The sequence below is a fragment of the Pseudorasbora parva genome, chromosome 10, assembly GCF_024679245.1.
Source record: "Pseudorasbora parva isolate DD20220531a chromosome 10, ASM2467924v1, whole genome shotgun sequence".
Lineage (NCBI taxonomy): Eukaryota > Metazoa > Chordata > Actinopteri > Cypriniformes > Gobionidae > Pseudorasbora > Pseudorasbora parva.
In genome coordinates this window covers 3,777,436-3,804,279 of record NC_090181.1, presented here as the reverse complement: position 1 = coordinate 3,804,279, position 26,844 = coordinate 3,777,436, and the positions used below count along the sequence as shown (strand labels likewise).

The window sequence follows — 26,844 nt, the reverse complement described above, 5'->3', positions numbered from 1 at the left end:
CTGCATTCTGGATCAGCTGCAAGGGTTTGATAGTGCATGCTGGAAGCCCAGCCAGAAGAGCATTACAATAGTCCAGTCTGGAGAGAACAAGAGCTTGAACCAGGAGTTCTGCAGCCTGTTCTGATATGAAGGGTCTAATCTTCCTAATGTTGTGCAAGGCAAATCTGCAGGACCGGGCGATCTTCATTCGCATATGAGGTCATTAAAGTCAGGACAGTGTTTTACGTTTATAATCCTTCTTATTCAATGAGCTACACCCATAACGCTCATCCTCAGTGATGAATCATCAATCATATTCAGCATTAAAACCAACTGAATAAAAAACAGAAACAAATACTTGAAACTTAAAAATGTCATTGAATTAATTAACAAAATATAACATTTCCAGTCATATTAAAGGTGCCAACACATTTTTTGTCACAGCTTACAGCAATCATCTCCTCTCTATCCGCTAGCTGTCTGTCCCCTGAACACACTGTAAAAAAAAATGCAGCCTCTGTAGTCAGCACAAGCTCGACAAACGGCAACAACAACAAACTTGGCCAGTCTGGAGAACAAAACACAATAAACAGTGCTCCAGCCAATAACCAACAAGAATGATTTGGGGTGGAGGTTTGGGATTAGTGCATGAAGGGGTGTGTGTAGAAGAGAGAAGCATAAAGAGGGAAGTTCAATTTATATGATTTTGATACGACCAAAGAGACGATGTTCTGATGAACAACTTGCAACGAAAAGGGTAAAGGAGAAAAGCCTTCGAAAGGTGATGAGGACTCTATGACTGTTTCAAGAGGCACAGAGGAGGAGGGGAGGAGGAGGAGGGAAGGTCTAGCTAGTGTAACGGGTATTTAGCCCGTCTGGTAGGGGAAATTTGTTAGCGCTGCCCTGGAAGACTGAACAACGAAAGGATCTTGGTCCTCGCGTTCAGTGCTTTTAGTCTCGCTATATACTAATGTATATATGTAGTGTCCTACTTTAATGAGAAGCACTCTATAGACCGACAAGGGTAGGCTTCAGTTAAAGTAATGTCACAAGGTGGCTTTCTGAAGTGAAAATATAGTTGAATATATTCCTCCCTTCCCTGGTCTATTAAAGTAGGTGAGACGCCCCTACTCCCTGACAGCTCTCAACCAAAAAGGATACACTGTAGGTAAATTCAAAAATTAAACAGTATTTATTTTCTGTGTATGTGTGTCTTCCTTGTAAGAAAGTGTGACTTTAGTGTAAATAACCACTAAATAAAGAAAAAATAATAAAAATAACAGTCTTTGAGTTCTTTCCAAAATCACTTGGGCATAAACACCTTCAATGCAAAAGTTACAAACTTTCCACTTGTACAATAATCAAACCCAAGGATACTTTAAAATAGAAAACACTTGACTTTTTGTGTACTTTTTTTACAATGAGTTTTCACAGCTCAAATTATCCCAGTTAAACACAACAAGGGCATACACAATGAAATTTCACCATACATAGAAAACACTTACGTGAAACGTCCCTTTAAGTACTCACAGTTCACTTTAGGTTCTGCAGTTCAACTGAACTCGCACAGCTCACTGTCCATTGGAGCAAAATACCAAAAGGGAATAACTTGGGGAAAAAACAGTCAATAGAAAAATGACTTGAGTGCGTTGTCTCGACGTAGCGTGCGTTGAAATTCACTTGAGATAGTGTAGTTGAATCACTCAAACTCAATGAAATGCTCAAAAAAAACTAGAAGATGCCACAAAAAAACCAAATGAATCAAACTGAGATGAATCGATCTGAAATGTCGTTTGGATGGCAGGGTGAAAAAAAAAGTTTTAAACACGAGTCTTCTCATTACATTCCGCACCAACGCACAGCATTTCTCATCTCACGCGCAACTACACGTGCAGAACACTCATATAACGCGTGATCAGTTCAGTTGGATGCTAGTTCGTAAGACTGCTTCTCTATCAAAACGTGAATCGTGTAACACGCTCAAAAAATGTTAAACATCTCTTCAATCGTCATCAATCAAGTAACATTTGTACTTTATACACTTACGGGGCTTCATGAAGCGTTAAAGCGTCACTCCAGCAGTCCAATGCAATGCCAAGCAATGCAATCCATGGAGCAAAACGATACAAATCTTTTCCACCACGAAACGCAGGATACCGTTCACAAAATTACTTGATGCTGTCGTCCTTTATTCAACTAAAAGCCCCGATTAACTTCCGTGAAGTAACTTTATCGGACGAGCTTCTCGAACACGACTCATCAATCTCTTTGTGCGTCACTCTCATCCACCGCGCTCTGCCTGCTTCTTCTCTCGCAGCGCACTCTGACTGCCGAAAACCAGTCCACCCGTCAAAATAAAAGTCCCTGAAAAATAATCTTTTTTTCTTCTTCTTTTTTTTATATCTACCCCGTTACACTAGTCTCTGTTTTGTTTGACAACATGTCGAACATCAACAAGAAGTTACTCCACCCAGGAGTGCTTAGAGCACCTTTAAAGAAAGAGCAGCATTTGTTTGCTGACAATTTGATATTTTATCAAATGTATGGAATTGGGACATGATTCAGTGCAAATCACTGGATGTTTTAACTCACTCATAATTTGCCATTTGAGATTAATGAGGAGTTTGATTTGACTATCTGAAGCAAAAAGACAAGAAATATCTATTGTCTCACACTGTAAAAAGTTGTAACCTGCAATTGTTACGCTTAAAGAGCTGTTTTTTGTTGTTGTTTTTTTACGATGCATGGACTCCACTAGACCCTTGAAGGTGCGCTTTGGTATCTGGCACCAAGATGTTAGCAGCAGATCTTTTAAGTCCTGTAAGTTGCAAGGTAGGGCCTCCATGGATCGGACTTGTTTGTTCAGCACATCCCACAGATGCTCGATTGGATTGAGATCTGGGGAATTTAGAGGTCAAGTCAACACTGTTGTTGTGCTCCTCAAACTATTCCTGAACCATTTGTTGGCGCATTATCCTGCTGGAAGAGCCACAGCCACCAGAATACCGTTTCCATCAAAGGCTGAACATGGTCTCAGCAATGCTTAGGTAGGTGGAGCGTGTCAAAGTAACATCCACATGGATGGAGGACCCAAGGTTTCCCAGCAGAACATTGCCCAAAGCATCACACTGTCTCCGCCGGCTCGCCTTCTTCCCATAGTGCATCCTGGGGTGTGTTCCACAGGTAAGCCACACACACACACCCGGCCATCCACGGGTTTAATAGTGCATGCTGGAAGCCCAGCCAGAAGAGCATTACAAAAGTCCAGTCTGGAGAGAACAAGAGCTTTGACCAGGAGTTCTGCAGCCTGTTCTGATATGAAGGGTCTAATCTTCCTAATGTTGTGCAAGGGAAATCTGCAGGACCGGGCGATCTTCATTCGCATATGAGGTCATTAAAGTCAGGACAGTGTTTTACGTTTATAATCCTTCTTATTCAATGAGCTACACCCATAACGCTCATCCTCAGTGATAAATCATCAATCATATAAAGCATTAAAATATTCAGCAAATACTTGAAACTTAAAAATGTAATTAAATTAATTAACAAAATATAAAATTGTCATTCAAATTTAAGGTGAGCGATGTAACTTTTTCTAGCAATGTAAATTTTTGCACAAATTTTGTGTCACATACAGCAAACATCCCTCACTATCCACTAACTGCCTGTCCATTGAATGCACTGTAAAACCACGGCCTCTGTAGTCAGCACAAGCTCGACAAACAGCAACAACAAACTTGGTCCAAACTCTTGTTCATCCACGTGAGGTAAAAGAACACGTGATTCCTCCGACCAGGCCACCTTCTTCCATTGCTCCGTGGTCCAGTTCTGATGCTCACGTGCCACTGTTGGTGCTTTCGGTGGGGTCAGGGGTCAGCATGGGCACCCTGACTGGTCAGCGGCTATGCCGCCCCATACGCAACAAACTGAGCTGCTCTGTGTATTCTGACAGCTTTCTATCAGAACCAGCATTAACTTCTGGAGCAGTTTGAGCTCCAGTAGCTCGTCTGTTTGATCGGACCACACGGGCCAGCCTTCGCTCCCCACGTGCATCAATGAGCCTTGGCCGCCCATGACCCTGTCGCCGGTTCACCTCACAGTTAATCATTTGACAGCCCTAATATATAATATTTGACTTAAATAAAACCAGTTAAGTTAGATTATATAATTTTTAGATTATCATTTTGTTTCAGTGCATGTAAAAATTAATCCCAAATGAGATCTTTTAAATATCTATCTCAAGGAGAGCATAGGGAAGTAAGAATTAACTAAAGATTTGCAGGATTGTTTGCATAAGGTCACATCATGTGAGAAACTGTAAACTGACACTACTATGTTTAGCTTTAGAGGAGCGTTAAAGCATTGCTTAATGGTTTATGTTTGTTTTTATAACCTTTTGAAACATTAAGCATTGTTTGCTCTGTGAATCTGGATTTACTCGCTCTGTATTTGTAAAGGTGTATGAGAGATGCATGCCCGTCATATATAATCGATTTAATAAAGTATGCTAACAAGAATAAAATACCATTTTTATTTATGCAAAATGTAGGCCTGGTTTCACAGACAGGCCTTAGATTGAGCCAGGATTATAGGGAATAAAAAATGACTGATGTGCATCTTGAGACAAAACAATGACTGATGTATTTTAAACTAAAGTTTTACAGTTTAAACAGCTCAAACATGCATTTTAGTCTGGGACTATAGGCTTAGGCCTTGTCTGTGAATCTTTTTAATTTAATATTTTCACAGGAGACTCACCTTGTCAAAGATTCTTATGCAATATTCTTATTCAAACACTGTGCCAGTAATTATTTATGTGGAGCACATAACCATCACACAGATATGTTTTAACTAACCAGCTCCATTATTGCTTGCATGCCAAAAAGGTGAGAGTTCAATAAGCCTTAGAGACCAGATAATGAACAGGTTTGGTCATGTTTACCATAGACACGCACATGCACATTAATAGGTGGCTGCCAAGAGCCCGCTTTATAGGTTTTAAGATGTTAGTCTTTGTACAAATCCCTTTGAATAACCTACAGAGTCTGACATTATACCTCAGGAAATGATAAAAGGGATGGAAAACAGCAGTACAAACCTCAGTAGCGCAAGTTCCATTATAAAATCTGATAGGTTTAATGATGTAAAACATTTACCAGGTCCATGCATCATTATAGTTTTTTTAATGACTTAAATCTTGATATGTTGCTTATATGAAAAAGAATTTTCAGTTGTCATTGCATAAATAAATGTAAATCCTTTTATAAAAAATAGTCCTTAAAAACAACGCAAACATGCATATTCTAGTTATGACTAGTGAAAGTTGATAGTCTGGGACTCTACTAGTATTATCAGCATTAATAATGTCATGAGTCACTCCTTTATCACCTCACACTCCTCTTCAAATCTGATTGGATGGCACGGGGGTGTGTCTGATGAGTACTAAACATGCTACTATTATGAGCTTTAGGTTTATTTTTAAAAGATCTCAGCTATCCAAAAGACTCGTAAAGCTGCATACTTGCTCTGTCTCATTTATGACATTTGTGCTATGGCTAAAACATGTTTTGATACTCATAACAAGTTGTTCAAATGTGTATCTGTTAATTTTCTTGGTTTTTAAACACTTGTTTATAATATTTTGTGTTGTGCATTAACATTTTAAATCACCTTTGTAAACAATGTAAAACATGACAAAGCATAAAAACATTAAATATAGCCTAGAAATGTGCAAATACAGTGCATCCAGATAAATAAATCCATATTTCATTGTTTACTGTATGTGAGGTCGATTTGTGCTTTGTATTTTGGCTTTATGAAAAGTCACACATGCATGTTTGGTATTTCAGTGTAACATGAAGCCACAGTTGCATCTCTGTTTTGGTCTGTATACACATGCGTGTTGTGGTGATGAGCGGTCATATAGTAAAACACTGGTTAGTTTTCCCTCGAGGACAGGTGTGGTTTACACACTGTTTCAGGTGTGGCCTCGTGATTTTGGGTATTTGTTTTATATTTATGAATACAAACCGGTTTCCCATGACCTATATCTTGTACTAAACCATATACAGTAGGTAAAACACTCTTTTTAGTTTCATGCATGCTTTTTATATGGACTTTGAGCACATTCCTAGTTATGGACACGGTTTTATTCTGCTGTTTTATATTACCAACAAAGTCAATTGCCCAGAGACATACTGCTCAATACACAAATTCCTCGGGAGAAATAAAAGATAGACTCAGTCAAATGAGTCCATAGTTGTCATAAAATAAGATGAAAAGCACAGAGCTATGAAAGTGCGTAGCAGCTCATATCACGTGGTCTTGCACTTCCGTCGCCGAGCAGCAGGTGGCGCCAAATCCGAATGGCAGTGAATGGCCAGGCCTCACTCTCAGTTCAAACTGGCACTGCTAGTCATGAATTTAACTTGGCAGGTAAGAAAGTGGATCCCCATTCACCTTGAATACTGGTTTATCTGGTTATTTTATCATCGTTTTTCTCTTTTAATGCCTGGAGTGTTATAAAAATGCAACGTAAAAATTCTACCTGACTACAAAAAGCGACGACACAAACACACAGTTGTCAAATAACGTTATGTGATTTATTAGCAAGAAATTAAACTCCATCTCAGAATAAATGTTTCAGAATAAAGACCTCCTTTCTGTTTTATTATTCCCTGCTGATGAGGCTAATATGAATTTATGTTTAGTTTTATGCATAATTATGCGAGTTTAGTCTTGGTTTATTGCTTTTTGTGTTTGTTAATGTTGATGGTTTAGTGCTGTTTTAAACGTTTCTAAACGTTAAAAGTCTTAAAATCCCTGCTGAGGAGACTAATATGAATTTATGTTGAGTTTTATGCATATTTATGTGATTTTATATCACACAATTGTGGCTTTTTACCATATTTTTTGCATGGTACAAGCATGGTATTTGGATATATTATACTAGTATTTACTGGTACTCTAATTCAAATACAACAAAGTGTTCACATACAAAATACAACTGTGGAATATGCAAAAATATGCTGTGTTCGTTCAGCTGTGGTAGGCTACTTTGTTTTCTGCCAGTAATCAAGTCTGGATAATTTGGAGATATTCTACAAATGCTGCACATTGCCAGTCTCTCTATTTACACATGAATTTTCATTGTTTCTTCAGCGGAGAAGCACAGAGTGTGAGGAATCATCATGCAACACCAGGATCTCATCATGTTTATGGGCTTCTGTGGACGAACACAATCTGCTGGAGGACGAGACCCGTGTGAGTGTTTTAAAACACATTTTGTTGTGTTCAGATCCAGATTGTGAAGTCATTTTGATTCTTGTAATCAGACTTGATTTTTCCTTTGCTTAAAGTCGGCATGAAAGGGAAGTTGCTCTCATCTTTTCTTCCCTGTTCTGACGTACAAGTGAAACGCTTCACAAACAAGAACAAAACTAGGGCGGGAATTGATTTTGTCTGTGGGGAACTGATTGGATGGTTGTGGTTTGCTATTGGTGGATCTCATTTGAGTGACAGGTTGCTCTGCCCTCCTCATCAGAGATGAGATGTCCCTGCAAGAGGAAGGGGAAGATATCCTCATTCAAGATTACGAGGGACATGATATGTGCGGATAAATCATTTATAAAATGCACTGCAATATTCCATTAAAAAAAACACAGGAATTGTGCATTTTGATTTGTATGGTGAATGTAATGCCCAGTTAAACCAGAGACCATTTGATTGACTTTATGCACTTAGCATTCATTTAGCAGAAGCTTTTTTCTAAAGTGATTTATAAGTACAAATGTTCTTAAAGGCACAATATGTAATGTTTCAGCATTAAAAATATAAAAGATCACTATATCTATGTTATATATTTTTTTAAAGTTGTGTGTTTACATTATCCCGACAGTTCCAATTAACTTCTAAATCCAGAGAAATTAATATTTTAATTCGAAGACACGGACCGTGTCTTTATTTCCGTTATGTCGCCCGTCTTTGATGTCATATCCATGTTTGCGTCTTGCTTCCTGCGGAACTCGGCGGAACCGCCAAACTCAAAGAGGAACACTGACAGTATAAGGAGAACACCCGTATAAAAAAGTCTGTATGATAATGGGTCATGACTACTCTTTGCCTGTACGTTTTGCCAGCTCAACAAAGCGCAAACGTACGGGTGAAAAAAAATGACCCGAGAAGATTTTGGGACAGTAGAAGAAGCAAGAGACGTGTAAACCTTGGAGAAGCCTTTGAAAGATGGCGAAATCTTCGTGACAAGCTCGGACTGCAGAGAGATATGCTGATCTCGCTTTCGTTTTAATAAACAGGTAATTTAAGTAACCGTTCAGCTAACATAATAATCATATAATCATAACATGCTGTATGCTGGGCCGCATTAATGCACGGGGCTTTCCTGGGCTTAAGCCCAGGGCCTCGGGCTGGGGGAGGGCCCCGATGATGCCGGAAAATATAATATGTTGGTTGTCCCTTTAAAATTACGCTTTATCGCGTTGAATGCACATGCAGGCTTTACAAGTCCTGCTCGAGAAATGTCAGTCAAACCCTCTCTCTCAATAAACCCTGGAATCATCAGTCACAGTTATAGAGCTATAGAGCTCAAAAAATCAAGCCCGACCCTACCGAGCCCCTTATTTTGTCCGGGCCCGGCCCTGCCCGACACATTAGCTGTAGCCTAATTATGAGCCCGATTTAAACCCGACCATTTTCAATACATGGGTGTTCTGATGAGAAAGATCGAGCCTGTAATGAGCGAAGCAGACCGGTGTGACTCTGCTCAATAATCCGCAATAATCATGAACCCTCACCGGTTAAAAGTATGTTCCCTCAAAAGACGTATGTGAAAACTGGTGACGCTTCTGTTAGATTCCGAGAGAAGCGCACTCTTGAATATCACGCGAAAATGTGGCGCGCTCAGCCGCGCTGTATATCATTTTAAATAAAGCACAAAAGAAACTACCAACATGCAAAATCGTAGTATTTCAGTAATCTATCAGTAATCAAAACCGCAAACTATAATAAAACTAAAATATTCTGCCATGTAATAGCAATATAGCCGAAGGCATAAGCTGATAATATGATTTTTTTTAATGCACAAAAAATGTGAGCACTGTGCATTTATACTGAAATATAGGCACTTATTTTGCTTTAACTTGTAAAGTAGACAAACAACAATGGATAATATTTAAATGCATCAAATAAAATGTTGACTTCTGTCCTTATTATATAATTTAATTAAATTCATATTCTTGCATAGGGATTCAATAGAGAACACACTTTTTTTCTTTTACTGAGTTTAATTTTTGACAGAACTGTTGCAATTATTTATTTTGACAACTAATATAGAAAGTCTTTACTACATTCAGTCTTTACTTTCTCAGTTGCAAGGTTTAGAAACAGTCCTTACAGAATAACTCAGAACTGTTGAAGAGTTAATTGATTATATAAAATTCAAAGAAGATTGAATAATTTAGGCTGACTGAGCAAGTTAAACTTTAGCTATAATGTAAGCCCCTTGCTGGAGGTGGGGAATAACAAGAAAAAAATGGTCAAATTCACTCAGTATTCCATGATCTAATTCACTATACTATCTCAATTACAATCAAGTACAAATTAACTGTATTCATTTGTGTTGTATGCACTAAAACAGTCCAGTATATAATAGTCAAACTAATTTTTATGTTGAAATAACAAAGATTTCTGTGCCACCGCAGGATGGTTGCTGCCCCCTGCCTGGCCCCCCCTATAAAAAAAAAAAAATCCTGGCTGTGCCACTGTGTGACAGCAATGTCTCGTAATATAAAAGTAGTGCGCAAAACAGAAAAACAGCGCAAGATAAAGTAGAACATCAGAACAGTGACGGTGAAGGGGAAAAGAAATCACCACCATGTACCGGTAGGTTGTGATATACTATAGCAGGCTAGCAGCAGATAGCTAGATATGATAGTCTATCAAAGTAATTAACTCCTTTTAAACTTAACAACTTAGTTAAGCTCCCAGTAGTTAGCTAGCCACCACACTAGAGCTGTGGAATATAATAATTTTTCATGTATGGCAATGTTGATACAAAAGATTCTGCATAGGCTACATGTAATTAAATAGGCCTTATCATACACGTTTCCTATAATCTTAAGAACATTTTGAGACGCCATGAATATGAACTAAAATGTGTTTTTAACATACTATCTCTGTCGCCTTTGGCTTGGCTTGCTCAGTTGGGGACACTAAAATTATGATTAAAGTTATTCAACTAATTATACAAATAAAATTTATGAATTAGGTTTTATTTAATTCTATAAACTGATATGCCAACATTGTTGCTATATGATAAATTAAAATAAGCTGATAACATCACTGTTTTCTCCAGAACGACTGTACAGCCAAATCTAATTTTGTTGCAATATTGTCAAGTTTGACACTGTGAAGCTGCTTTGACGCAATCGTCATTGCAAAAGCGCTATATAAATAAAGTTGATTGATTGATTGATTGATTGATTGATTGATTGATTGATATTTAAAAAAAAAAAAAATTATATTAAAAGCACATTTTAGTTCCTATTCAATTGTGTCTTTAAGTATCTTATGGAAAGGCACTTTTTCCACTTATATTTGTGTATTTTATATGACAGAGCTATAGATTTGGATGTTATTAAATACCATTTATTCCCATAAAATAAAAGGCTTTGTGATTAAAAAGATTGAATAAAATTGAAAATGATTCAATGACAAATGCATATTTAACAGTCACTTGTTGCCACCTGGTGGGGTAAAAGGGGTGGGACCATAACTTTTAACGATTAATTAAGCAGGTCCAATGGATGAAGGGCCCCTCAGGAGGTAAAAGCCCAGGGGCCCCTTATAGTCTTAATGCGGCCCTGGCTGTATGTTTGCATATTGCATAGCGATCTTGACCACATTGAGACGCGTTTAGCTGAATACGTATACATTTTGTATTGTATCGGCGTTTCAAACAGGCGGGTTCTGTGTTTTTGGAGACTGAAACAGCTATTTTTTTTAAAAAACTGATTCAAAAGTATATTTATATCCGTATATTTGGTGACACGATGATGTCATGTGTAAAACACAGATGGACTAGCTATTATTGGTTTTATATGTAGCTGGAGAAAGTAACGTTAGCTTCATAAGGTAATATGCCATTATCTTGGTCAATTAATATAAGGTGACCGTCACTTTTATCATATGTTAATACTAGCTAGATATAATATTGATTTAAAGGGGGGTGAAATGCTGTTTCATGCATACTGAGCTTTTTACACCTTTAAAGACTTGGATTCCCATCCTAAACATAGACAAAGTTTCAAAAACTAATGTTTGACGTTTGATGGAGTATTTCTGTGTTAAAAATACTCCTTCCGGTTTCTCACAAGTTTCGGCGAGTTTTTTTCGAGTATGAGTCGGCTTGACGTTAAATAGATCGGAAGGTCCTTGTATGGGCCGTACGGGCTCTTCTCCCGGGAGGGTGCGCGCGCGTGACTAGAGCGAGAGAGAGGAAATGCACGGCGTAAACAGTCTCTCAGATGCAGATCCAGTCGTCCGTGAACACTTATGTCGCGCCGCGCTCCACTTTATTCCTATGGGTGACGTCGAGCGACTTCCACGCTTCTGCACAGCATTCCGGGAAGGCAGCGCTGCATTTGAACCGATTTGAACGCAGAAATGACGGGAAGCTTCAAGGCATCGCTTCAGTCGCGTCGCAAAGTGGATTTCCACGGTCACTGCAGTCACAGGACTTCACCAAATCATACCAAAGAAGTGTGTTTTTGACAGAGCGGTCCCAGCGATAAAGGTTCGGTCCTGCTTTGGAAGCAGCCGGTGAGTAAATCAACTTCAAATGTCTCTGCTATTGGCTACCGTCGCTTGAGTAAACATCAGTAAACGATACGATCGCGTGCTTCGTCATTCAAATGCGCTAACGGTTACTCCATTGTTGTTCTGTATAATGTTACACTAGTCTGACTCTGACGTGCAAAACCGTTTTGCTTGCTACCTCTGTCTAGTCACATACAATAGTCCATAAACCGAATCATGTCCTCATAAACTGCACACAAAGGCCCCTAAATACAGTACATACCACAGAGACGGACATCCTGATGTTGCCGTTTCTCCTGTTCAATTTATTTCAGCCTCAGATTTGATTGTGGATCATTATCTGTTTTAGCTGAGATAGCGATGGGTTCCTCCACGCTTGAGGACGTCACCGCTTTGTGCACATTCGTCATTCTTTAGCTCCGTCCACACGATACGCCTCCAGCCGCTCGTTTTTTTCCGGAAAGACTCGGTACAGCCCATATTTCTTTTATAAATATAATAAAACTAAAGACTTTTCGGAGATATGAAGGATGCAATACTACTCTATAGGTACTCAAGATTGACATGAGATTGACTGAAACTGAGTGTTTCACCCTCCCTTTAATAATGATCTACTTATTCATATATCTCTGAGTTCCAAAATAAATGTTTATTAGAATGATTGATGAACGTGGGGAGCGACACAGTGCGTGTTCCAATGAACAACGTATTGCTGGTGCTGGTTCTCTCATTTACTATGTTTTATGTTGGTAATGATAAACTAAATTGAAATTTATTTCCTTATTGAACAGTTGATATACACAATGTTAGACAATCGCGGATGCCATGTCAACATATCTATAATTTGAGTAACTCAAATTATGATGCGCGGTTAATATGTCAACATAGCGACCGCCCGCACAACATTCTGTCTCACACATTAGCTAACGTTACTGATAAGTTTGTTAAGTAACGGTAGCTCGCTGCTATTTCATTAGATTGACATTACATAAAGTGAAAAGCCGTAACTAAACGTAACAATAATAGAGATGTAATATAACAATTACCTTGTCAGTGAACATGTTTTCTGCTGGAGATGCCAGATTCGCTGGTTGACAGTGACAATGACAACAATCCCCATGAGCCCACGCACTTTCCCGACGTCATCAAAGTACGTCTGTTGTTATTATTTTGAATGAGTGACCCCTAGTGGCCAAAAGTTGCATACTGCACGTTTAAGAGACAACAATATTTGCAGTACATAATCCTAAATTTAAAATCGAAGTTAGATTAGTACATGAGCTAGAGCAGAAAATTTCAAGTCTTTGTTTATGGTCATGGATTGAATGAATGATTCCACCCAAACAAATGACCGGATGAGCTGGATTGTTTTAACGAATTAGTCTACCTGATTCACAGTGAGTTATCACCCTGGATTAGGTTTTGCTGAAAAATATACAGTGGTTAAATTGGGACAGTGGGGCATCATATTGAGTATTGTGATATAGCAATACTTTTTGGGATAAGAGTATAACTGTTAGCCTAGAAATCTTTACGCACCCTAGCGGCAGAAAATCTAATCTGCCCGCAAGTGTCGTCTAGCAACTCTCAATACCCTTCTGAGCTGTATTCCCCTCACTCTTGCCGGGCCAATCACATCGTGTATAGAGTCGGTGGGCGGGGCCATAATGACGACGGCCGAGTTGCGTTTGCGTGCTTCTAGTAAACACAGAAACTGGCGAACGGCGGCGGTCTTTCGAATCAGCTTTGACCGCGACTCTGGAAGACTTGGAGTTGAGCTTTTCTCTGAGAAAAGAACAAAGAACGGCACTGAAGTCATTCTTAAAAAGGGAAGATGTGTTCAGAGTTTAGCCGACCGGATACGGCGAATGTTTAATCTGTCAACAAGCTCTGCTTCACCTTCATTGCTCTGGTTGGTGTAGCGCTATCCTATCGCGTGCAGAGGGAGTTTGAAAGACGTAGATAATCCGTAGATAATTCCCCAGTGGTCTGGTGGTAGTTCTTCTTCTTCTTCTTCTTCTTCTTCTTCTTCTTCTTCTTCTTCTTCTTCTTCTTCTTCTTCTTCTTCTTCTTCTTCTTCTTCTTCAAAATCAAAGATGTTCATCAATGATTGTATATTAAGAACAGGGACACGTTTGTGTGCATTTTTTGTGTGTGATTTCACCAAGGAGAATAGAGTCTCTCTCTGCGACGGCATTAAGCGATAGATGACACACTCGTCTGTGTGTAAATGCTGTTCACAAGCCAAAAGAGAATGCAGACCCCGCCTACTTTGATTTGATTGGCCATCTCAATCATTTTGACATTGACGAGCGCTGTTAGACCACATTCGTTTCAGTCTGTTCCTGTCAATCACACGGTGTGAACCAATTATACTGCATGAAGGAGGGCCGAGCCAACACACACAAGCGTTTGTTTTTGTGACGTGGGGACATTCCATAGGCGTAATTGTTTTTGGATACAGATAAATACAGAATTTTTTTTATAACCTGATATACTTTTCCTAGGATTCCTTGATGTATAAAAAGTAAGCATTTATTTTAAATTATTTTTTTTTTGTAACCATATGCACCACCATTCAAAAGTTTGGGGTTGGTCATTTTTTCTTTCTTTTTTGAAGAATATCAATGCTTTTTTTCAGCAAGGATATGTTAAATTTTAAAAGTGTTTTTAAAAAATATTTATATTGTACTTTTTGTTCATCAATGAATCCTGAAAAAAGTATCACAGGTTCCAGAAAAGTATTACACAGCACAACTGTTTCCAACATTGATAATAACTGAGCATCAAATCATATAAAATATTATAATTTAGCTTGTTTAAAGCTAGGGTTGTGCCGATGGACGATATTATCTGACATCACGATGGAGCGCCGCCATCGTGATGCCGCCACCCCCCCTATATCTATCTATCTATCTATCTATCTATCTATCTATCTATCTATCTATCTATCTATCTATCTATCTATCTATCTATCTATCTATCTATCTATCTATCTATCTATCTATCTATCTATCTATCTATCTATCTATCTATCTATCTATCTATCTATCTATCTATCTATCTATATATATATATATATATATATATATATATTAGGGCTGCACATTTTCAAGTTTTTCATTAACCGTTAACCAAGGCCCTTAGCGGTTAATACTCGGTTAACCATAGTGTGCGTCAGGGTTATTTTTAGTTTATTAATTTGACCATCTCCGTAGTAAACGCCTATAGAGAGAAATGCACATCATGGATTACATAATCAGAGAGTAGCCTATTTCTTTTCGTTTTAAATTGTTAAAAGACAATTAAAAAAAAAGAGATTTCAAGCTTTCTTAAGATATATTTCATGTCTGTGAGGCGTACGCTGAGTTTCGTTAAATTAGGATGAGACCGGAGACACCCTGCAAGCGGGGCGTTTCTGCTGCATGTCAGCCGAAAGGCGGCTGCCTGGCGTTTTCTCTGTCTTTGCACACCAGAAGCGTGTCTGACGCGGCTGCTGCTGCTATTAATGTACAGGGAAGCCCTATACTTCATGTTAAATATAAATAAATTGCCTATTGATACAGCAAAGACAACGTCCGCAGTAGACTATTGGCCATACATATCTATGGTATTGACGGCAAAATAGGCTACACAATATTTCGTTCTGTATTGACAGGTTTAATATTTCAAAATCGATAATTTTGTTGTTTTTTATTATTACAATTAGGCCTATCTCTGCATTTATGTTAACCTATTGACTTTCAAACATGAAAATATCATTTATTAATATGTATAAGTGTCAAAATGGCATATAAACATCTGTTCCTATGCTATTTTGCCTAGAAACGCTTCCAACACGCTCGTGTGTCGCGTGAAAAATAGGCGTCTCTTCTATTTGAAGCATGCACGCGTTTTCACTCCGGAGCGACTTATAGCCTGAAAAATGCGGTAAGCACTGCATTGCAATACTTGCATTTTGCCCCGTCACTCTCAATACACAGACAGACAGACAGACAGACAGACAGACAGACAGACAGAGAGAGAGAGAGAGAGAGAGAGAGAGAGAGAGAGAGAGAGAGAGAGAGACAGACAGACAGACAGACAGACAGACAGACAGACAGACAGACAGACAGACAGACAGACAGACAGAGAGAGAGAGAGAGAGAGAGAGAGAGAGAGAGAGACAGACAGACAGACAGACAGACAGACAGACAGACAGACAGACAGACAGACAGACAGACAGACAGACAGACAGACAGACAGACAGACAGACAGACAGAGAGAGAGAGAGAGAGAGAGAGAGAGAGAGACAGACAGACAGACAGACAGACAGACAGACAGACAGACAGACAGACAGACAGACAGACAGACAGACAGACAGACAGACAGACAGACAGAGAGAGAGTCTACATTTTGAAATGATAAACGCTCAAACATCCATTTCATAATAAGCATGCGTGTTTATTTTCCGTCATTGAAACAACTCACTGCAGCCTGTAAAACAATTAAATGATTATCAGTAAATTAATAAATAATGGTAACCCAAAGAATATAAGAAAATTAAATATTAGTTTAAAAAAGATTTGTAGATTTCCTAGCCTTTTCCCCCGTAAAGATGCGTCCTATGCCGCTCTGCGCTTTGAGATGAATGTGGGACACGAGCTGGATAGACACCGTCTCGAATATCTTTGTCTTCATGTTTTCTCCTGATGTGGCAAAGCAACACTTGTTGTAAAAAGGCTGAAGAGCAAATTTTATCTTCCACAGGGTCAAGATATTTAGGCTATGCACTGCCAGAGAAAACGAAAGTAAAATCGCAGGGTGTGAAATGCGCTATTCAAATAAACTTGACGCGCCTCAAGTCTAATAACAAGCACAAACATAAAATTTGTCAAAAGGTATTCGTCCTACAGTGTTTGCCATAGATGTGAATGGGTATAATAGACTTAATTATACGCAAACGAAAGGAAGACATGTTTATAATTTCATGTGAAAATGAGTGCGACGCGAGTGAATATTTGAGAAAAGAAACTAGATGTCCAGTGGGCTAAAATGGACTAACGTTAGGCCTATTGTTAACATTCACGGAAATCAGAAAATCGGGTGACCAGATCGCAAAACAGAATTAAAAAGCTGGCAAATCTTAAATTAGGCTCAGCCTTCATCTCTCATGCAGGGTTGCAATGTTACATTTGCGAATTTATTTCCTTTGTAAACACTCTTTTGTGCTTTACTCCTGTGGTAATATTCCGGTAAAACAGCATTCGCATACAAAACACTGCTGGGTTAATAACGAAAATATAGCTTTAAGTAGAAAATAGTATATATGTAAAGAGATAAATTAAAATAAAAAATGCACAACTCTTCTTAAGCGGAAGGAAGCTACTTTTTCACGTGCAACCTAGTGCGGGTGAGTCCTTATTTGGGTTACTAAAATAATGAAATTATAGTTTTTAAGTAAGGATGTAAAGAGATAAAATACAGAGTATAGTAAATTATATCTTTTTATAAAAATAAAAACAAATGACGATATCATCGTCCACCGCGATGTTTTACTGTAAACATCAACTGCCAATTTAGGGGACATCGCCCAACCCTATTTAAAGCAAGAACTCACTTCATTTAGACTTTTCCCCGAGAAAAAAAGAACAAAATCTTTTGTCATTGTAACAGGGTTCTTTGATGGGAAGGAAAGAGGCGGGAACTCGGCGAACGTTCAAAAACTTTAATTCAAAATAAATGAACAAAACGAAAGTAAAACCGCGGGCAGCCCCTCGCAGACGACTGCCCACACACACATAATAAACCGTAAACAAAACTCAACATAAAATCCAGGCCTGGTCCTCTCTCGTCTTCTCGCCTTCGCTCCTCCTTTTTTGCTCCCGTCAGTCGGCCGCGAGACGAGACCGGTGTCACGCAGCTGATACTCATTACCACTCGTTACCGGCCCGCTCTCGCGGTCCCTCGCCCCGCTGCTCGCCACAGTCATTTTACTTATCTAGTAAATGCATCTTTATTTAAGAATTTTGAGATATTTTGACTTGGAACTCAACAAGAAGAGCATTTTTTTTTGCAGTGCATCTTTTTTAGGAAGTGTTTTTATTTATAAAAGCATGTCAGGATAACTATTGTGTAATTGCCAAACTTATTTATTTAGCATTTTTATGGTTTTATTATTAACTTAATCAACCCTTTCCTATGAGTGTGAGTAAATGATGAACATTTTTATTTTTAGTTGAACTATTTATTTAGTTTTCTATATGTTCAAATGTGCCTCTTGTTGAAGAAAAACTCTTAAATGTATTGATTTTTGAATTTCATTCTTTAAAATGAGTAATAAAGATCACACATTGAGAGTCACAAAATGAATGGTTTTCAGGGGTATGACAGCAGACGTGGGTGGGGGAGTGAGGGGTAATTTTAACTATGAGCGAGAGCTTTAGAGAGGGAGAGAGAGAGGCGGAATCCGTTAGCAGGGCTTTTCTTTGCGTTCGGAAATCTTGGCTCGCAGCCCCACTGCCGTTTTTGTAATCAAGGCATGATCCGGGACTCCATGCGCTTCTTCCCCGAGCCGCCGCGTCGGCTGCCTGCCGTTTGGAAGGATCCCAGATTTCCCTGCTGACATGAACAGAGCTGTGAGTGCCACTGCTTCTCATTCTTCCACTAGCTTTTTTCCCTCCACTCCCACTCTTTCGTGCACATCTTTTCTCTTCTCTGGACCCTGCTCGTTTCTTTACCAGCAGTCTGGATGAGGATGGTATGCTGCAACTAACGTGAGCTTGCTGTCAGACGCACGTTTGTCTGAAGAACCAGGCCTCGGTTTGGGCACGGGAGCGTCCGTCGGCTTATAGTTAGAGCTGCTGTGTTGGGCTATTTGACATGTGATCTGTACAGATGAGTGGGAAGCGCAGGAAGCGGCCGCTGGAATGTTCCCTGTCCTTTTGCAGCATTGATGATTCATGTTGGCTCGTATTGCACTGGATTTTCCTGTGTGTTTGTACCTCCGCGAGGTTTGTTTTCGTCCCCTGACAACCGAAGTCACTGTGAGTTTCTTGCACACTTGCCTTTGCGATCTGTTATTCTTTATTAAAATCATTTAACTTGTAACATCCATGGAATCTTCCCATTGAAAAAAATGTTCTTTAGATTTTTAAAATGACCTGGATCATTGAGAACCAAAAATAGTTCTTTTAATTCATCGCTGCAAAAAAAAAACCTTAATGGAAAGTTCAATTTTTTTTGTAAGTGTGCATAATAATCACTTAAAATATTCTTTAACCCATGTGTTGAAAACCCAATAAGACTTCAAAATGACCGGCTTGCAAAAAAATTGCTTACAAATCTCTCGTTATGCAACCTTATCACCAAATATTCGATTCAATCTCTTTGTCAGCTTGATTTTTTTTATTTTATTAGATCGTAGACCTCATTGATCTGAGGATAAAGTTCATCTCTGTGAAAAAGAAAGCCTGTAATAATCGTGTGTGTGTGTGTGTGTGTGTGTGTGTGTGTGTGTGTGTGTGTGTGTGTGTGTGTGTGTGTGTGTGTGTGTGTGTGTGTGGCCTTTATTTTTGCAAGCACACTTTAACATATGTGAACATTTTCCTGATCATTAATTGTTTCTCTGATTTTTGACTCCCACATTAATTTTCAATGGGCGGTCAATTTTGACCAATATCAGCTCTGATAAATAAGGCCTACAATCAACCAGTTTAAAAATTAATACAAAACATGACCTAATTGAAAGAAATCAAGTTGACAAAAAGATTGAATCCAATATTTGGTTATAATGTAGTATAATGAGAGATTTGTATGCAATGTTTTTTTGTTGACTGGCCATTTTTGATTGAGAACATAACGGAAGTTGATAGACTCTGGGAAAGTAAAGTTAGTCAATTTTAGTCCAATGCAATAACATTAAATAACTTTTTTGGGTATGGGAAAATCCAAAATGACCCAAACACAACATGAGGGTTAAAGGCACCATTTACCCAAATGTGAGTTCATTTAATACCATGTAATTTGGTTTCTTATGGCGGACAAAAAAAGAAGAATTTTCCATTTGATGCATCTTGGTGTAGAAACAATTTTCACTCAGGCATTGCAAGTAAATTTCACAAATAATTACAAAGAAATGCCAAGTAACATTGCATTTTGAAATAGAAACACTGAAATACAGTAATATTTTCTTGTGTAAAAAACCTTTTCTTGCACTATATATTTAAAGTCTTCTGAAGTCAAATGATGGTTTGTTAGATGAACAGACTAAAATTTAATTCACACTCAAATCTAGTTCACAGTTGCATGATGTTCAGCAATTTCAGAGACCAATCATCTGGCTTCATGATGGTGCTTATATGGTGCTTCTGTGTCATTCTCTGGAGCTTTTCGGTAAAAAAATCAACATCCACTTCCACTACAGTTTTGTTCCACCGAAAAATTGTAGGGTTTGAAACATCATGAGGGAGAAAATAATGAATGGATGTTTATTAATGATCTGCACCCTTAATGTAAAGTGGTTCCAGCACATTTGAATTATTAGTTTGCATGTCTTTCCCACAGAGAGCCCCACATAATACGCTTACTAATGTGTGCTTCGAGATACAGGAATGCTGGGAATCTTAATAAAGTTAAGATGTTTGGTGCCATCAGTAGCAGAAGTTTTTCTGCAGATATTAACCAATCAGAATCCTCTGAGCAGAATTTAAAAAATGTCACATTAGCGTGGTATTAGTGGCATTTCCCATGAATGCCGTCAGCACTGGTCAATGCATTGAATAAATATATCTCGTATGTCCAGCGCTCCAGACGAACGTTGTTTTTTTTTTTTTTTTACTAGGGGCACACCTTAAATCAACCTGCAACACAGTTATTCAATATTGACTGTATTATTAACAAATGCCTTGGTAATAAATAAATAGACTTAATCTACAATATGTCTTTTTCATTTTTAAATAAGTGTGAGTTTACATCTTGAAACTTTTAGTTTTATAAATCAGGACAATCTTTTGCAGGATGAACAAATGTTTTGGTCATCACATTAAAACTAGCATTTAAATATGATAATATTGGAGTTTTTGAAGTGCTGGAAAAATGATGTGTAGTATGTTTGACTATTTCTGCAACAATACCATGGTTAAAGTTAGTGTTACTACATTAAATCCATGGTGAATATTGGTGATTTGTGGACTGAAAGCCTTTTATATCTTTATAACCCACAATGTTTCTCCTGGTTTCCACATCAGCGCTGTTTGATCTATGGTTTGTAACAGAGCTCTAGCCTAGAAATCTAGACGCACCCTAGCGGCAGCAAATTTAATCTGCCTGCAAGTGTCGTCTAGGAACTCTCAATACCCTTCTGAGCTGTATTCCTCACAATCTGGACGGGCCAATCACATCGTGTATAGAGTCGGTGGGCGGGGCCATAATGACGACGGCCAAGTTGCGTTTGGGTGCTTCTAGTAAACACAGAAACTGGCGAACGGCGGCGGTCTTTCGAATCAGCTTTGACCGCGATTCTGGAAGACTTGGAGTTAAGCTTTTCTCTGAGAAAAGAACAAAGAACGGCACTGAAGTCATTCTTAAAAAGGGAAGATGTGTTAAGAGTTTAGCCGACTGGATACGGCGAATGTTTAATCAGTCAGCGAGCTCTGCTTCACCTTCGTTGCTCTGGTTGGTGTAGCGCTATCCTATCGCGTGCAGAGGGAGTTTGAAAGACGTCCGTTTATCCGCCCCTCAGATTGAGCTGTCAATGGTGAGTTTCCAGACCAAACATCTTGATGTGGGTCTGGCTTGTCAGGCTAACAGAGCTCTGCACCGAATCTAGACATCGCAGCAATGTTATTAATTCTGTGGCGAATTCAATGGATTTCTTTACTGGGTCTCCCAGCGTTGTGTTGTAATGGTGCCGGGTGATCGAGACTGGCCCGCGACTCATGACTTGCATGAGTAACGTTAGCTCTCTTAAGAGCAAACATGTCGAAGATTGGGCTGTGGATTCATTGAATAATCAGTTTTCCCACTAAAGCTTCACTGTAGTATCCTTTATCGTATCCTTTTTTTTTTTAAATGGCCTCTGGTCTCCTTCCCTGCGTATAGCAGCGTTAGCAGGCCTTGTGCCATTTTTGCTAACCTTGCAGGCTTTCCTTCAAGTGGCTTTGGTTTCATTGGTTACTGAATATGTCCTTGTTTGTTTCTATAATTATGTAATAGTGTCACATCATGTCTGTCTAGTGTACTTTCCTTTGCTCATGGTCTCAGGGTACATGGTCTGCTACAATGCTTAGGTAGGTGGAGCGTGCCAAAGTAACATCCACATGGATTGTAGGACCCAAGGTTTCCAGGCAGAGCATTGCCCAAAGCATCACACTGCCTCTGCCGGCTCGCCTTCTTCCCATAGTGCATCCTGGGGCCATGTGTTCCCCAGGTACGCCACGCCCACACACGTTATTCCTCAGACCAGGCCACCTTCTTCCATTGCTCCGTGGTCCATTCTGATGCTCACGTGCCACTGTTGGTGCTTTCGGCGGGGTCAGGGGTCAGCATGGGCACCCTGACTGGTCAGCGGCTATGCCGCCCATACGCCTCAAACTGAGCTGCTCTGTGTATTCTGACAGCTTTCTATCAGAACCAGCATTAACTTCTGGAGCAGTTTGAGCTCCAGTAGCTCGTCTGTTTGATCGGACCACACGGGCCAGCCTTCGCTCCCCACGTGCATCAATGAGCCTTGGCCGCCCATGACCCTGTGGCCGGTTCTCCACTGTTCCTTCCTTGGAGCACTTTTGATAGATACTGACCACTGCAGACCGGGAACAGCCCACAAGAGCTGCAGTTTTGGAGATGCTCTGACCCAGTCATCTAGCCATCTCAATTTTGCCCTTGTCAAACTCACTCAAATCCTTACACTGCCCATTTTTCCTGCTTCTAACACTGCTCTGAGGACAATTTTCACTTACTGCCTAATATATCCCACCCACTAACAGGTGCCGTGATTTTGTTTGTAATAATGTATTAGTAAATGTATAAATTAACATTATTATTAATAAATGCTGTAGAAGGATTGTTCATTTCTAGTTGGTGTAACAATGTATTGATTATATCTGTGGTTACAATTGTTCATGAGATCACTTATACTGCATTATAAGGCATGCAGTAAAATTCGTGTAAAATGCTTTTCTGGATTGTTTAGTTGAGCTCAGTGGGCAATTTCAACTTGACTCTTAAGCCCTGTTTTCACCAAAATTACCCGGAACAATTTGTACCAGGAACTTTTCTCCCCCCAGACCTGCAACTGTCTGCGTTTCCACCGCGATCTAAAGTACCGTGAAGATTAGGCATATTAAGCCGGGTGCACACTGTGCGATTTTGGCCAAGATTTGGCCGTCTGAGACAAATTTAGCAAATCCTAAAAGATTCCTCTGATCCTAGGCTAAAATCTGACGTCTTTGGTCGTTAGTTTGACATGTTCACCGGCAGCCGATTAATGAGCGCTGCGATCAAATTTAACCTCAGATGAAATTCTGGCAGTGTCAGAAGATTTGGCACACAATCCTGCAGTGTGACTTCTCCTACGACGACAGTCAAATATCTCGGTTTTTCAAGACAAACTATAAGCAAAACGAGAGCTAGAGATTTCTCTGTAGCCAGCATTTCAGTCCCGCGTGTAATGCAGCTCACTGTCACCGAACGCGTCATTCATTGATGATATAAAGCTCCGGGTGAGTTTTCTTGCGCACGTCCGTTTTTAGCGCGCCCTCACTATCGTGCAGTCTGACATTAATGACAACTGAGATCTTACAGTGTGACATGGCGATCATGTTCGTACAGTCTGACAAGGGACAATTGCAAAGGATTTTGAAAAATCGCACAGTGTGCAGGACCCATTAGTCTGGTGATGTAGGACTGTGCGCGACTGCTCCTCCAAGTCAGTGACGGACAGTAGGCTAATCATTTTTGTGCGATACTATATCTACGTTTACAAGCACACTTTTTTTTCATTCCGATTGAAAGATTTAGGGGACTGTTTACATGAGACGTTATCTTAACCGATCTGGTGTTTACATGTGATGACTTTTAATCGCAATCATTTTGTCACATGCAGTTTGTCTGCCGAATCAAAAATGTCGACGCTGTTTTCTCCAGCAGCTGGAATGTGTTAACTGTAGCCATAGCAACTCTTAACGGCCACTAGGGCTTTACGATTAATCGAAATCGAACCGCAATCGCGATTTGGCCTGTGTGCGATTATGAAAGCTCAAAGGCTGCGATTTTAATTAAATAAATAAATGCCCAGTGTGTTAGCGAAGAGCGGTTCTGTGATAAACGCTGCTCCGTCTGAAAGTTGCTTATAACGTGCGTTTAAAAAAGCAACACGAGTCAAACATCTTCACAAACTAGTGAAGCGTTCATAAACCTGTTCAACAAAAGACGTTTAATAACATGTTTTACCTCAGTTCATATCGTCAGTCGAGTGTGTGTGAGCTGATGTGGCTTCTCATCAGTGTAAGGCAGACGAGGCGTTATTTTATAGCATTCTATGTCAATCAGCACTGCATTATAATACACTTTATTATTATGAAAATACCCTTGACGGCTTGAAGAACTCAAATACACCATATTTTGCTGCAGTCGTGTTTATTGTCGTCATGTTTAATCAAAGCGTCTCTATCTTCTGTTTACACCGCGTTAGCTTCACATCATGGATTTCCTGAAAACTAACGTCAATTACTTCTCTGAGGCAAATGTGGCGTTTTCCGCTCGAGGGCGCCCTCTGGCTTTCAGTATGAATTAAAAACGTTTGGCTAATCAATAATAAAAAAATTATATATATATATTACAATAACTCCTTAGGCTTAGACCTTTCTAATGTTTTTTAGTCATAGGCTGTCTGCATATTAATAGGTAACCCAGCAGTTTTTTTTTTTTTTTTTGTAAAATAAGTTTTCTTTAAAATATGACAAAATAATAATAATAATTAGTATTAGTATTATATTGTTATATTTATTCTGACAGACTCTTTTTTTATTTGTAATTATGAAAATGTTATTGTAATGGTAATATTTCTTATTTTTACAAATATTTTTAGCAGTAATAATAATCATAATAATTATTATTAGTCACATTAATATAAAAACATAAAATGTTATATACACACGCTTTTCATTTGTAAAAAATAATAATAACAATAATCGCATTTTAAATCGCAATTTTACCCAGAATAATCGCAATTATATATTTTCCCCAAATCGTGCAGCCCTAACGGCCACCATGACTAATACAGTATTATATAAGCTACTTATTTGTTGTAATGTGTAATAATCATCTCAGAAAAAAATTAATTCTTCTGTCAGGCGCAGTTAAAGTAAAAACAGCCTGGGGCAATATACGCTGTGTCATTACTCCAACATTATCTTCATAACTTACGAAATAAAAAGTTTACCCCTCACAAAAATTAGCTTTCCTCTCGTCAACATGAGCGCGGCGCGCGCTGTCACGTCATGTACGGACGCACACTTAAGTAATCGGTCAGGTCGTTTACATGGTGAAAAATAGACTGTAAAAAAATTAATAAAGAGTATGGAAGAGATTCAAGCTGTGCTTCTTTTGCTGGTTTACTAAAGAATAACAACGACAGAAAAGAGCACTAGCATATTCAGAAAGCTTGTAAAGCTAGATTTAAAATGACAACGTATATTATTATCAGCATTCAGCTATTACGGACATCGAACGTGAGATGGCTGAGACGAACACGCCATCAGACAGAGAGCTAGACTGATATTTACTGAACGTAGACTGAACCTCGCAAAATACTTTTAAAAATGCCGGTTGAAATTAAAGGCTGCGTGAGCTCAACCAATCAGCATGTTCAGCGCCCAAGTCCCGCCCTCGAAAGTTCCTGAACTTTGAAAAAGTACTACCTCGTGAGCAGGGCCGTTTGGAGGGGGAAATATTTACCCGGAACTTCATTTAGACCCTGGTTCCTGCGGTCTAAACACAGCGAGTACCACCCCAAAGTTCCTGGTTCCTGGGTGAAGTTCCTGCGGTGGAAACACGGCTTTAGTTATATGAGATGTAAAGTGACTAAATTGTCCTATTGGCGATGTGCTGCTCATGTAAATCCTGTGGGTGAACTAACTGAGCACTAGTAAAGACATGCTTGTTTTAACAAACACCACTGGCAACCCAAGATATTATTTCGTTTTTTATTAGAGGATCAGATCAGCCTGTGGGTTTGCAGCAGTTTTCCTGTGTTTGAAGGTATAAAAGCATCTTTCGACCTTGAAGAATCTCTGTTTTGAGCAGCGATCTGACTCTTTTCTCTCTCAAATCTCTGCAGGCCTCTTGAGATCCAAATTTACTCTGTGTAGGAGTCTGGCTGGCCTTGAGTCAGTCGGGTTATCTCACCGTGAGGCTGCCGCAGGCACTCTGGCTTTAAGGCCATGTCTCTAAAAATCCATGAGAGATCCTGACCTTTGATGCCTGATTTTATAGTCATATAACACTGACATAGTGAATAAGGCGCTGTGCTAAACGTAACACAAGCATTTTCTCTTCTGCTGTGCAGTGAAGTCTTCATTCCCCTGGGCAATCCAGCGCGTGTGCCCTTTTGCTAACTCTGCAGCCATTTAAAGCAACTGCAGTAGTTCAGCATATGACTTAAAACTATAGTCTCACATACTCTGATCTATATAGTCTCAAATATACTTCACATTATAAACAAGTCATTTTAATGACCTCATATGATTAGTGGTGTAACGGATCACAAAACTCACGGTTCGGATCACATCACGGATCACTAGTCACCGACCGGATCATTTTTCGGATCAGAAAAAAGGGGGAGGAGAATATTTTTTTGCTTTCCATTTATTGTATGAAAATTTTTGGTGTTAGCATAACCTATATGGTTATGGTTTTAACAAATATAGGCTAAAATAAATAACCAGCTGAATAAATCACATTTTACTCAGTTGTTAAAGTGTAACATGTGAAATACAACCTGTGATGTAAAAATGGCCCTGAGCATATAATGAAAAAAACAAAAAAACAAAAAAG

General features: G+C 39.1%; 1 protein-coding gene across 1 annotated transcript in view; it reads left to right on the top strand.

The window, feature by feature from the left end:
• The first annotated feature begins 6,287 nt into the window (after positions 1–6,287).
• LOC137090901 (coiled-coil domain-containing protein 9B) overlaps positions 6,288–26,844 on the top strand; it is a 70,126-nt gene continuing 49,569 nt past the window's right edge. Inside the window, exons 1-2 of the mRNA XM_067454898.1 lie at positions 6,288–6,414; positions 7,141–7,242. Coding sequence (XP_067310999.1) covers positions 6,397–6,414; positions 7,141–7,242 — 120 coding nt within the window. The 5' untranslated portion in view covers positions 6,288–6,396. The remainder of the gene's footprint in view (positions 6,415–7,140; positions 7,243–26,844) is intronic.